At 49.5% G+C, this 14,504-nt stretch overlaps 1 protein-coding gene across 7 annotated transcripts in view; it reads right to left on the bottom strand.

The window, feature by feature from the left end:
- arhgap17a (Rho GTPase activating protein 17a) overlaps positions 1-14,504 on the bottom strand; it is a 60,688-nt gene extending 46,184 nt beyond the window's left edge. For all 7 annotated transcript variants that reach the window (XR_016094436.1, XM_088936824.1, XM_088936825.1 and 4 more), the window contains exon 1: positions 14,022-14,504. Coding sequence is in view for 6 of the 7 variants with exons in the window: in XM_088936824.1 (XP_088792950.1) it covers positions 14,022-14,074 (53 nt within the window). In the remaining variant the exon portion in view is untranslated. The remainder of the gene's footprint in view (positions 1-14,021) is intronic.

Raw genomic sequence — 14,504 nt, 5'->3', positions numbered from 1 at the left:
CGTGATTCACAGATCAAAGCCGGGCAGAAACATTACCGCAGCCCAGAAAAAAAAAACCAGCGAGCAAATCATTTCTCTCTTACAGCATGGAAACATCTTCTGGCCCGTGAGTCAGTTAAAAGGGTATCTTTTTGAGAAAATGCATTTCAAAATGCAGGTGGAGTGTGAATGTTGAAGATAACACACCTTCTTTCATGTATGACAAGCGATTTGTGGGACATGAATTGGAATTGTCAACAGAATGAGTGGGGTTAAACAGCACAGGAGAGAAAAGGTTAACAGTGCAATAAGAAATGTGCCTGAAGAGAAAAGCCCCTTTACAGCCAAATCTTACCTGAAGTACTACATTAAACTACACAAACACCTTGTACAGAGCTTTAAAATGATGTTAACTGCACAGAACCTATCTGCAATATTTGTTACCCTCATAGCATGAAGGCAGTATAAAAAAACTAAGAACAGTGCTGTTTCAGAACACGAGTGTGCACATTCCTGTTTATCAAAGCCATTCCTCTGGTTTAGCCCTTTCTCCCTTTTTTTGGCAGGCTGTGCATGCCCGAAGTCTTGGGAGATTATCCCGACTCGGAGAGAAGCGTCAGGCTGGAATTCCTGCCATTCCAGCGTGCTTTTTAACCAGAACGGAGGAACGGGCTGTCATTGGCCTTTTCCTCATCGCAGAGCAGAGGAGAAGGAAGAAGGAAACAAAAGTCTGCAGTTAAACTGTCAGCTGCCTTGATTCTGGAAGGGCAGAAAAGTTTCCTGGATAAAATGAAAGGGCTCTTCTTCAGGGCCCTGTGATTTGAGGCTGCTGCTCGGAAGATCCCCCACCAGCTGCTAAATAAAACTCACATGATCACAGAGGAGGGAAAAAAAAAAGGCGTTGTGACTTTTTTTATGACACTGTCTTGTTTGTTACGCACCGGACTGAACTATAGATCCTACCGATAAGTGCCAAGACAGCAGACCTCATACTTGCCCAACGACGAGGTCTGGTGCACAAAGAGAAAAGGCTGTTTTGAAGCAAATATTCCATTACTGCCATCTTACAGGTCTGAATGGTTTCAAAAGCAAAAAGTAACAAAATATCGTTCACGCACTGTATTCCTTTTAACGTTGCCCGTGTTTTTTTGTGGCATACCAGAGGCGAACAACAGAGAGGCTATGAACAGGTTCATAAGATCACTTTATTGGCCATATTTCTTGCATTAGGAATTTGTCCACATACCCCAGCTTGCTCTCCATGAGACACACAGACAGGGAGAGAAGCTTGGGGTCAGAGCGCAGGGTCAGCCATTGTACAGCGCCCCTGGAGCAGTTGGGGTTAAGGGTCTTGCTCAGGGGCCCAACGGAGTAGGATTCCTCTGCCGGCCACGGGATTTGAACCGGCAACCGCCCAGCCACAGGCGCAGATCCTCAGCCACAGAGCCACCGCTCCGCCCCCAAAGAAGGCACAGACGACACGAGCTTACACAAACCGAACAGACTGTTTTTATATATTTATGCCAAGATGTCCTACATCGGTGAAATCGCCATACTGACACGAACACACCTCTGTTGGAGAAGTAATAATAATAATAATTGCGTACACTAATATAGCACTTTTCTGGACACTCCACTCAAAGCGCTTTACAGGTAATGGGGATCCCCTCCACCACCACCAATGTTCAGCACCCAGCTGGATGATGCGATGGCAGCCATAGTGCGCAAGAACGCTCACCTCACATCAGCTATTAGTGGGGAGGAGAGCAGAGTAATGAAGCCAATTCACAGATGGGGGTTATTAGGAGGCCATGATTGGTAAGGGCCAATGGGAAATTTGGCCAGGACGCCGGGGTTACACCCCTACTCTTTTCGAGAAACGCCCTGGGATTTTTAATGACCACAGAGAGTCAGGACCTCGGTTTTACGTCTCATCCGAAGGACGGCACCTGTTTACAGTATAGTGTCCCCGTCACTATACTGGGGCATTAGGACCCACATGGACCACACGGTGAGCGCCCCCTGCTGGCCACACTAACACCTCTTCCAGCAGCAACCTTCGTTTTTCCCCAGGAGGTCTCCCATCCAGGTACTGACCAGGCTCACACCTGCTGAACTCCAGTGGGCTGCCAGTGGTGAGTTGCAGGGTGATATGGCTGCTGGCAAGTGAGAATCTACAGTGAAAGGCTGCTGTCCGGCAGGACCCAGTATCTACAGAGCTCCGCTCCACAACCCATCACAGGCCCCAGCAACAAGAGAAGCAGGTGCAGTGCATGAAGTAGCCAGCGGGCTCACTCTCGGGACTGCTGATTCCCAAGGCATTAACGTGTTGTGGGTCCGCGCGCGGTGTGCACTGGCATGGGTTCAAATGTCCACGAGAAAGCAAACAAAACAAGGTCCCCAAAAAGTCGACAGCGCACAGCTGCTCCAATGCTCGCTTTTCCGAGTTCCACTGAACCCAACAGCACTGCTGTCGGACTTCGCCCCTTTTTTCTGTCAACACTTCCCAGTCCGAGCGGCAGAGACGAGGCTCAGAGCTTCCTGTGAAAAGACACCCCAGGTCCAGAGGGGGATCGGTCAGCACGGGTGACCACCGGGGCTGAACTGAAAGGGACGCACCAGCCAAGCAATGAGAGAACAGGCTACCGGACTGCATCAGGGTAAGAGCAAAAAAAAAAACCCATCCAATTACATACTTAGTGCTCAAACAGCTGCAGAAGCTACCCTCTCCGCACTGTGCGGATTCCAGAAGATACTAAATTAGCATTGATTAGAGCACCACAGAGTCGTGACGTGCTGAGCTCTGCAACTCACCAGGCCCCTGTCTGGGTTGGTTTTAATGTGCACAGAGCTTTGACAGGTAATTACTGTGCTGGAGATGCATCCTCACGGACTATTTGTGCACCAGTTCACATAAAAGACATACTCGAGGTCTACAGCCACTCAAGATGGCTGCTTGTTTCTAGAACAGACGTAGCTCACACAGCATGAACAGAATGGTCCTTACAACACTTAGCATAATGTAAAACCCAAAAGAACAAAACTTTTTCTTCATGTCTCACTGTTTACAGTACTAACACCTGCCACCATGTATCGCAGTCTAGTGGGAACAGTAAAAGGGAGGAGTGGAGGACTGGCAGTCAGCCAGAGTGGGTGTGATCGCCTGGAGCTGCTGTTGCCCTGCACACAGAGGAGAAGCCTTCTGTCAGGGTGCCCCCTCCCAGGTTATTTAAAGCACCACAATGGTGGCTCTGAAACCCTAAATTTAGCTGCTGCTTGTTCCTTATTTATTCCACTCCAGCTGTGGGCGTGGCAGGCCACTAGCGATCTGAACCACCAGTGAACCAGAAAACGTGGGCAGCCAGCCGAGACCGGGAGGCACGTCTTTACCAAAAGGGTTGTAGGAGTGTGGAACAAGCCATGCACCATGAGCCACGGAGCTTGGCTTCTTTCAAGAAGCAGGTGGATGAGACCCTTGGGTCAATCGTCCACTAACAACCAAGCAGACCAGACGGGCTGAATAACTTCTTGTTTGTAACCGTTCATAAGTTTCTGTGCTCTCTGGCTATCTGGGGGACGTCAGGCTGAAGGCACCCAGGCCAGTGACTGAAGGAGCAGCTCCTATTCACAATAAACTGCACAGCTTCAACTGGAATAATCAGACCCTTCCCAGCTGTTCCTGCTCATATTTAATAAACAGAACAGAACTGAGCTGTCGCTTTTACAACGTGACAAAATCACAGGATCGTTAACTCTAACCCCTTAAAGCCTTCTTCCCAGAAGGATTCCCAGGGTCAGGCTGAGCTCTTCCTCAGGTCGTGTCCTGACAGCACCTTCCTGTGGGGGGTGGTATGCTCCACCTCCCCCAGGACCAGCGGGGGAGCTCATTCACTGCTCACAATCGCAGGAAGCTGGTGTCCCCTCGGCAGCCAGCTCACACACCCTGCAGTGGATACGGGACTCCGCCTTATGCACTGCTGCTAGCAAAGTACATTCAGAAAATGAGCCTATCAGTACTTCTAGAAACCTTAAACGCACTGAACAACTATTCAACCTGCACATCTTGTTAAAGTCAGCCCAAATCACAGGACACCTTTACTGTGAGGAAGAAGAAGCAGTTCTCATTGCCACATCCTCTCTGTGTACAATTCTCATTCTCTTTTCATGCATTTCTTTTAGAAATCAAGACTGAAGCCGCTCGTGACTCAGGGCAGGTAAAGATTTCTCGGTCTGCCAATGCATGCATCTGCAAAGGCTCTGCCCTCACCTCCCAGCGATCTGTACCCTCACGGCGCAAGCACCAGTTCCACACAAGTCACACACTGTAGAAACACTGCCCACCTGTACTACCGAGAATGTATTCATCAGCAGCTACGCGCCCACGTGAGGCCAACCAACTCTTGCAAAACGTTTCACGCGTGGCTCGAAAGGTGATTTCATTTTTTGGGGGGGACTGCGTGCTTGGGTCAATGATACAGAGATTCCTTGTTTCTCTGCAGGTGATATTTTAGAACTCCGACCCCCAGCCATCGCTGCTCAGTCCAGGACAACAAGAAGGACAAGATGTCCGGGGCAGAAGGGCATTTCTGCCCACTGGAGACCCCAGACTGATAAGGTGACAGAGAGGACTTTACTGGGCTGCCAGCTGCATGAAAGTAAGTGCTTCTGATGCTTAGTGGCAAACATCAGGCATGAGGACTATCTTAAAACAACATAAACACAGACAAAGCACTTGAATGATGAACAACTGACATGGCACAAGGTCCCACACTGGGTGAGCTGGCTGCACTACTGCTGCTAAGCCAGAGAGGCTGGCAGGTGGCTTAACTCAAATTTCCCATGTTCATTATAACGCTAAGGCACCTCACAGTGCTCACGATGATTTGTAATGCACTTAACTACGGTGGTGCCTGGCACACAGAGCCGGTCGTTCAGAACTGTGGCTCCTTCAATGTAAATGTTGGAGAAATTTTTCCCCGCTTCCCCTTGAAAGACAGGCAGGCGCCCGTCTCGGAAGTTAAAAGAAGTTTATTTCATGCGCATGGGAGCGAAACACACAGAGATGCTTGGTGTATTTTTTTTCTCCAGGTAATTTAACTAGAATAGTCCTTAAATATTTTTCTGTTATCTCGCACGCTTCCCTGTGCTTACAAGATTCCAAAATTACACACATCTTCCTACCTTTGCTAAAGATAACTTCTTTTAATACAATTGGTTACTTAGATCCGTAGCACGCGCCCCTATATAATGGTATAGTATTACATAGCAGCCGCTGAGTCCAAACCAGTTCCAGCTCAAACCAGCTCTGAATGTCCACCTCATAAAATATTGCATCTTCTGTGGGAAAAGTGTGTACAAAAATCACAGAGACCCTCTTAACATAAAGAAAGAAGTCACCCTTATTTTGCAATTTTGTTCAAGTGTACATTTTTGTGGTCTGTAGCAACACAACAATCAGTTTTGATAAAAGGCGGCCTTAAGTTGGCAAAGGATGGTGAAAATTACTAAGCGCTGAATTTCAAGGCATCAGACCGTGCTTGCAAAGCTTTCGTGCCTGAGCTGCAAACACAGGAATCAACTGCACTGAAAGTTTAAGTCCAGGTACCAGAGGAAACGAGGTCTGTGGGTTGCCAATTCAGCGTGCCACACTAAAACTTCGCCCTCGATATCACTAGGGTTTCTGGGGGAATTCTCTGCCCGCCCGCCAGAAGATGCCAGCAGTCGGCGAATGGCACTTCAGCCTCTGCCTATATGATGTTGGACTTGATCTTAGGAGAGAGCAGAGGAACGGGGATAGCGACCAGCCACTTCCAGAAACTCCGAACACGGCTCTGCATGGGTGCGCCATCGCCCAGGGCACGAGCAGGACCGCAATCAGCCCCACTCGCCCCACACGCCGGCAAGGGTGAACCTCTGACCTCCTCTTCAACGGCACAGCCCCGGCAACACATCAGGTGACAATAATCCGAGAGGGGGAGCATCAGCCCCCCCCCCGGCCCTCCGGACACCCTGGAGATTTATTGCCTGCCGAGGCCGACGCTGCCCAGGCGCCACGTTTCCCATGAGGCCGGGTTTTCAGCGTCCTGAACGGGATCGGCTCAGTTTGCCCTCTACAGCAGGCAGCAGGCGGAAGGCTGGGCCTATGGCCAAAAGCAAGCTCTTGTACCTCCCCGAGTACAAGGGCACAGACCGGGAGCACAGAAGCACACCTCCCCCTGCCTCCTCGTCCAGCTGCGGCCCCCCCAGGGCGGCGGTGTGGTGGGCTCGGGAATGCAAGCGTGTGGATGGGCCTTTGAAGAGAGAGCTGATGGACATTCGCTTCAGAGCTCAAGACTTTCAAGGGAACAGAGCCCGGCTCACACTTCTCCACCCTACCCCCCCCCCCACCCCAGTGCTTTAAGGTTGAGAGCTTAGTCATCAAAACATCGGCAGCCGCCAAACCAGGACTCATTCCTGCACCTCCGCTGCCCCCAGCGAAAAGCCAAACAAAACACGCGTTCCCACGGCAACGGCCCCTTCCAGGGATTTCGGATCCCATCTCGCAGGGCGCATTGTTGTGGCGCGAGCAACAGGAAGCTAGGATTTCCCTCGGCCACGGTGGGGGGAGGGGGAGCAAGCCCTCAGGTACCGCAGCTGATGTGGTGGACGAGAGGAAGACGGCATCCCCACGTCACCCCACCCCCCACCCCTGCCTAACTCCATCAGGCCTGCTCGGATTTCACAAGGCCGCTTCGCCACTGGCAAGCCCAGCTCCATCTCTCCTCCGGCGTCGCACTCTGGAGCAGCCTTGAGATCCCTGGATCAACTCTGAACTTCCAAACAGGCTAGGTGGGCCGAACAGCCTTTTCTCATCTCTAACCTTCTTATTTAACCTAATTCAAGCTTCACCCATCTACGCCAACTGGCACCTTCATCATTTGATGACTTGCACACAGAGGTCTGCAGCTTGCCGATATGATCGAATGTGGTCGTCGGATGGTATCCGCTAGCCTCGATCCTATTTCTTTGCCCTCTGTGAAGAACAGCGACGTGGAATCGGAAACCAAATTGCCCCCCCCTCCAAACCGGAGCTCCAGCCGGGACGATCGGATTCGAGGGTTTTCAAATCAAACGCGCTCTCTCACATCCGGCCGTAAAGGCCCCTGCAAGCACACACACACAAACGATCCGCTCTTTTGCGCAGGCCAGCTCGACAGAAACGGAGCCAACAACACACCATCGCCGTTCGCACGCGCACACACCACCCCCCCACCCCCCCAACCACAGACAGCAGTCTCTGGAAATAGAACAGCGCGCTTCGAGACCGGGGACAGAGCGCTCCTACGATCTCACTTCTCTTTCTGCAGCTGCGGTGCGCGGTGGGGTAGGGTATTTCTGTGTTTTGGGGAACAATGGTTCACGGTATGACACCAACAGGGAAGGCCAGAGCTGCTGATGCTGGACGTATTAAACTAGACCGACTGGTTCTGGGACTGAATCAGTCCCACTTCTTTGCTTAAACACAGCGATCAGAAGTCTACATTTAGCAACTCTATTTCGCGTTCGAGGCTGGTCTGAATCATGCTTGGGATTAATAAGACCAGATCACTTTACTGGCCCTATACAATTTCTTGTATTAGGAATTTGTCTTTTCGCATACCCCAGCTTGCTCTCCATGAGACACACAGACAGGGAGAGAAGCTTGGGGTCAGAGCGCAGGGTCAGCCATTTATACGGCGCCCCCTGGAGCAGCTGGGGTTCAGGGCCTTGCTCAGGGGCCTAACGGAGTAGGATTCCTCTGCCGGCCGCGGGATTTGAACCGGCAACCTTCCAGCCACAGATCCTTAGCCACAGAGCCACCACTCCGCCCAACTGAGGTGGAGAAAAAGACCAAACTGAGGTCTTACCAGTGCGCTGTGCAAGATAATAAGTCGCTTTCATCCCAAAGGTTCCCAAGTGCTTTCCACACGAGACATGGCAGGCATTGTGCACCACTTCCCCCAGGCACAGAGAGGGAACCTGCTCCACCAGCTGAACTAGGGGGAACGTTAGGGAGGTCAGACTGACAAACTCAGAGCGGAATTCAGCTGGGAAGAAGAATCCTTCTTTTGCAGATCCTTAATGACGTACGTTTCAGGTCTCTCCCGAAGACCAGCACTCACACTAGGTCCCCCTGTCACCTTCGATTCACTTCTCGCCTGCCCGAACGGCACATCCCTTTAACCCCAGGAATGCAGCTCAACCCAACCTGACCAGCAGCGTCTTTTGTGTGATGCGGTAACCACCAAAACTGACCACGACATTCTAAACTGAGGTCTTACCAGTGCGCTGTGCAAGATCAACAGTCTAACAACTAAAACTGTGTAGGATTAAAGTTCTGTACTTCACTACTTTCAGGCCTCCAGATCACTGTTCATTCCCGACACCTCCTTCTGAGTAAAAGCATGCGCTGGGCTCTTGCAAATTTATCACAGTTGGCACGACCCACCGCAGATAAGCTATTGAAAACTGCCTGCTTGGGATAATGATGAAGTCTACAGGTTGCTTAGAGGCAATAAAGACAGCTCGTCCCTTGGTGCTCTAAACAAATAACAGGATGGGGTTTTTTGGGGAAAAAAAACATCATTTAACTGGAAAAAAAAAAACAGCACAGCAGCCTTGCTTAAGAGCAGACTCTGGGACATGTGACAGGACACGTGAGAGAGACCAGTGCAGAGACAGGCAGTGCAGCAATCAGCTCGTTGCCAGATACCCCCCGCCATCACACTGCATGGCATTCCAGGCCTCACGACTCGTCATGATTAACGAGGAGCACCCCGTACCCTCTCCTGGACCCCCACCTCCACACAACCCCCCCAGCCCTGAACTGCCAATCTCCCACAAGCTGGACAGTGTTGAGGTTCCCACTGCAATCTGCTTTCCTTTAGCAGATAATGCACACTGCTCCACGTCCTCCGAAGACCGAGTGCAAGCCTATAGCTCAATATCCCGTGGCCGTAGGGTTCTTTTTTTTAAAAAAAAAGATAGGAATTGAGTTTATTGCTATGGGGCATTCACCTGATGTAGAAACGCCAGTTTCGCATTTTCCACAGCCCCGCCTATGGCTAGGCTCCGGACACGCCCACCTCAAGCCACTCCCCCTGAACCCCTCACAGACCGCCCCACTCCGCCCCCTGCATGCGAGTCATCCAATCCCACGCCTGCCTGGTGAGAGCGCAGCCAACCGGGAGGCCGCCGCCCGGCCAATCCCATTCACAGGCACCCGACCGCTCGAACTGTCACACGAGCTCGACCCCCGTCCGAGCGGGCGCTGTAACTGGTTGAGCCACTACTCGGGAGCCCCAGGCCACAAGCTTTGGAGACACACCTGACTGGTGTCAGAGCAAGTATACAAATGGGGGGGGGGTAAAAAAAAAAGACACTTTTGTACAGGTGGAGCAAGTTAAGAGCCGGAGTTTGCTGCAGAAGAATGCAGCGATGGTGCAGCCTTGTCGTTCATCTTTTTCACGACCCTCACACCAGATCAAACAGGCGCACAGGCCAAACCAGAAAGTCTGCAGCAGCTCTGGGTACTAATCACTCCTTTTGTCAACCCATTTAAAGCACTTCTGCTTATCTGCCAACCCGTTTCAAGCATTTCTGACCACCGATTCCCAAAAAGGAACAGCACTTGCTGGGTTGCTTTCAAGCTGAGCTCTGCATAGCTCTCACCAGTGCTCATTCATCTTTAATTGACTTTGACTGATGCACTTGTATTGTATTCTGCATTCAGCCCCGACTTGAGAAAAATAAAAATACCAGACTTCAGGGGCCACCGTTACCAACAACTTTCCCTGCAGAATTTGCAGGAGCGCCTCCTCCACCTTTATTTCGGAACAAACACCTCTGATTGCTTTACGATGAGCGAGCAGGCAGGCTGGAAAACAGAAATCAATTAAATGCCATTATGAACTTGGTTGCAGCACACACAAACACAACAAAGAGACTGATCTCCCAGGAGCAGGGTTGGGAACTACTGCACTAGACAACGCGACAACAGACTGCTTGGCTTATCGCGCTGCCAGAGCAGTTCAGGTGAAAGGCCATTAACAGAGGGCAAGGGGAGGATAAATACCTGGCAACTCCCACCTGAGCTGTAAAACAGGCAGGTGCCAGACCCAGCTGCTATCAGTGCAATCCGGGGTGTGACCAGCAAACACATCTCACAGCACACAGTAAAACTTTAAATCGCAAACCAGGCCACTCTGAAGGAGCGGAGGCCAAGACCCACTTCTAACGGGACCGGTGGGATTTTCGCCACCTTGATACACCCCTGTTGAAAACTGCACACTGGCAAAACAACAAACCCGGTTTCCCACAAGGCATTGCAGTGGTTACTTGTTCAGCACGGAGGGAAACGGGCATCGGGAGATGCTCAACGTCACCGTTGGGCAAGCCGACTGATTGAAATCTCTCAAGAAATTGAACTGCAGGATCAGCAGATAACTGCTGGATCAGCAGGTCAACGCAGGTGAGCAGGCAGTATTTCCGCAGGGCACCTTCCATCTTTATTAATCCTTATGATGTCTGTCCCTTCCTACATCTCCCCGCCCTGCAAATACCTTGGCTCTTCAACATCACACACAAGGACAGGAGGCCCACAAATATTATGTAACACAGCAACAGCTCAGCTGCAATACTGAAGTAATGAAATAGCAGCTGATATACCTGTTATCATTCTCTAACTCCTTATTCCTGCACTGTAATATCCTTCTCCCACCATTCATATGCTAAAGATTCTAATATTTTTGTATTACTTTAAGCTGATTCTAAAAGTCTAATAACAGATAGTGAAAAAACGTAGAGGCAACTGCAGAACATTCCACAGAAATGGTTTAAGAGTTTGGGGAATCTGTTATCTGAAGACGTTTTAGGAGCCAATACCCTGGCATCTTTCAAGAAACACCTGGATGACGTTCTTTAACGAGGACAGGAGTCATGTCTTTACAAAAAGGGTTGTGGGAATATGAAGCAAGCTACCCACGCAGGTTGTGAAAGGCAACACTCTGGTTTCTTTCAAGAAATGGCCAGGAAGGATCAATTACTATCTACGAAATAGGCCGGATAGGTCAGATGCTCTCCTCTCATTTGTAATGTTGTGTTCTTATGGAGACGATGCCGATAAAGTTTAACCATTTTCCACAACACAAGAAAGGTTTGAATAAAAATCCACACATTTTCGCTTTTCAAATTAAGAGATAAAACTGACTAACAACACCAATAATGACAGATGGGGGAAGAACGCTTTGATTAAGCCCAGAAAAATCATTAAGGACCAGAATTTCAAGCGCTGTTCTGTTTCAGTCGTTGACAGGTCTCACAAAGACTACGCAATGCTGTGTGGGAAAACATACTGTTTCATTTACATGCAGTTTGAATACTGTTTTGAGTATTTGCATTTCAAAAAGCAGAATAAAATATCATTTAGTATGACGAGAGGCACATTAACCTCTTCGGTTCTACGTTTTTAAAATAGTTTAATGCTTCAAATGTAACTACTAAAGTGGTGTTGCTCCATTTAAAAAAAAAACTTAAACCCTTTTCTGAGGCACTGGAAGTCAGTATTTCAATAGCTGGTACTGAGAGCAGAGGGGAATGTCATTTTCACTTAGAAAAATCTGCATTTTTCCTCAGTTTCATGTATGGATTAGATGACTCGATTCCAGCAAAGACCGCTCCTATTGTCCCGGAGATCCCAAACATACTCTTCCCAAATCCCTGGGTATTAAGCAGGGATGTGCAGTAATAATACAGCCGGGATTCCTCACTAGTCACAGTGCACGCTGTCCTGAAACAAACATGTGAGCTATCACAACACATCAAACAATTCTTCTGCGAGGACCCGGAATAAAACCCTCAAAAATAGCACAATAAACCTTCTCCCAAAATACTAAGGTAGGTGCACGTTAACTTTATCTCGGGTTTATCTCAGCTGAGATGCCTGTCAATGACCTTTATAGGGGTAAGCCCAGAATCTGCTTAACAAGCTGTTTCACCTAAACAAATGCTGGCCCGGGCAGTCTTACTGGGTGCTCAGATGACAACTGAATTGCATGGGTTAAACATTACAGAGCTCACTTCTGCAAGGACAGTCACATACAGCCCACTGTAAAGAGGAGATTAGTTGTTCACCCAATATAAGATCACTTTATTATTAGCCCTATACAATTTCTTGCATTAGGAATTTGTCTTTTCGCATACCCCAGCTTGCTCTCCATGAGACACACAGACAGGGAGAGAGAAGCCTGGGGTCAGAGCGCAGGGTCAGACATTGTACAGCGCCCCTGGAGCAGTTGGGGTTAAGGGCCTTGCTCAGGGGCCCAACGGAGTAGGATTGCTCTGCTGGCTAGTGGTCTAAGTTGCTCATTTAGGCAAGTAATGTTTCAATGAACGTAGCAGTGGTCTAAGCGGGCTTAAGGATTGGAGTGGACTGTATTTGAACCGGCAACCTTCCAGCCACAGGCGCAGATCCTTAGCCACAGAACCACTCCTCCACCCTGTTTGCTCAGGTCTCCAGCCCTGGTCCACTCCAATCCTTAGGCCCGCTGAGGCCACAGCTACGTTCATTGAAACATTACTTGTCCAAATGAGCAACTACATGACTGTTCCTGATCTTTACACAGAGGGTGATTTAGTGTGACCTCAAAAGGACAGCTGGGTTGGGGATGGAAGAGAGGTCACCCCTGTGACTTCAGGGAGACAAGACCAGATCAACGTCCTTCCTCAAAGGTGGGACAGGCAAGGGGTTCCCCTCACAGGCTCCTGGGGTTCAGAACCCAGGAGCTTTTCCCCCGGAAGAAAGGATCAACTGACTCAATGAAGGTCTGATTTAACCCTTCAGCTGTTGGATCTCAAGAAAGCTGTAGTGCAGCGGGTTCGAATTTGCAGTACCAGACCGGTGTGTGTGTGGATGCTGTGTCTCTACAGGACTGTTATCTACACGCCACTATCTTACAGTTATACCAGAGACTCTCAGTGATCGACTGTCCTGGTATATCGGACAAGCCCGCTGACGTGCGGTATGGACATGGTTAAATCAACAGCTTTCACCTGTCCACTGCACGTATCTGCTATTGTGTTTATCCCATAAACACTGCACTTTCATCACCCAGATGAAATATAAAATTCAGGGTTTTACAATATGTAAAAAAAAAATAAAGAACAGATAACGGTTTGGAAGAATACGAAGACAGCGGCCTTTTCTTTTGAAAACTGAAAGCGTTTTTCCCCCACTTGTTGAATGAGTGCAATGGAACGTGCATTCTAGCCAGTAAACGACAAGATCTCTTTCACAGCTCGGTCAGAAAAGGGGGTTTGATATTTGACCCAGGTGTGGGTCGGAAGTATCCGAGGACCTAGTAACAATAAAAAGTACTTCAATCGACATTCTTTCAGGGATCGGCCAGTAGATGGATTTGTTTTGTGAATGTTACATATGACAACGTACGGCTCCTACACCGAGAGTTTAAAAGCCACCGCTTGGCGACAACAGCTGTCCTATCAGTCACCGGAGTTGTGACCCGTCGATTACATCGAAACGACATATTTCTAACACAGTTACAAACGGAGAAGAAAAAAAAAAAGACCCACCCCGAGCGACAAGATGCAGAGATCGAGCGAAAACCCCAAACAAGATTTGTTCTCGTTAGGGTTTCGTGTTCGGACAACACACGCAGACAAGCAACGCGCCTTTAAACAGCTCGAGTGGGGGGAAAAAAAAAACCCCGAACAGCAGCCGGCCAACTTGTCAGAACTTGCTCAAACAAAGCGGAACTTCGTCCACTTTCATTCGGGATTATTTTCGCCAATGCGCTCGGTCTTTCGTGGCCCCGCTGCAAGTACAGGCACAGTAGTTCAGCATTTCCTACAGCGAGGCCATGTCGACATGAACTCCCGTGGTGCTCCCACTGACAACTCCGACAGCAACAGAGAAAACGTTAATAAAGATGATAATAAATTCGGGGTGTGACTCCCTACCCCCCCACTCCCCCCCGAAAACCCGTCAACCAACGACGTGTACTTGCCTGCCAACTGTCTGGTTGGCGAGCTGTTTCATCCGATTGAATTGTTTCTTCATTTTTCAGATCCGTGATCCACTGCGCTCTTCACTTGTTGTTGTTGTTGTTGTTTTTTTCCTCCTCTCCTTTTTAAAGTTTGGTTTCCAGTAACAAAAAAATAAAAAGAGCGACCCGCCGCTGATACCCTTCTCCCCCCAGCTAACACACGCGAGTCCAGGCGTCGTCCCGCGTCATCGTAGCGTCCCGAAGGCGAAGGCTAACACACAGGTATGCGGTTCTTTTTTTTGGGGGGGTGGTGGTGAAACCAACGTTGCGATTTGCCCGAATGCGGTCCCGAACACTGTTACTTTATCTTCAACCCGGCCCTCTCGATCGGCGTCCGTCTGTTTGGCTAATTTACAAACCCCTCGGTTGCTTTAGACTAAACAGTGACGCCCCGGGAGTCGCACTAACAACACACCTTAACTTCTGCAAGCACAGACCAAGCGT

Source organism: Atractosteus spatula, chromosome 18, assembly GCF_055471065.1.
Source record: "Atractosteus spatula isolate fAtrSpa1 chromosome 18, fAtrSpa1.hap1, whole genome shotgun sequence".
Classification (NCBI taxonomy): domain Eukaryota; kingdom Metazoa; phylum Chordata; class Actinopteri; order Semionotiformes; family Lepisosteidae; genus Atractosteus; species Atractosteus spatula.
Note: the sequence above shows the minus strand (reverse complement) of the source record. Positions and strands in the feature narration are given on the sequence as shown.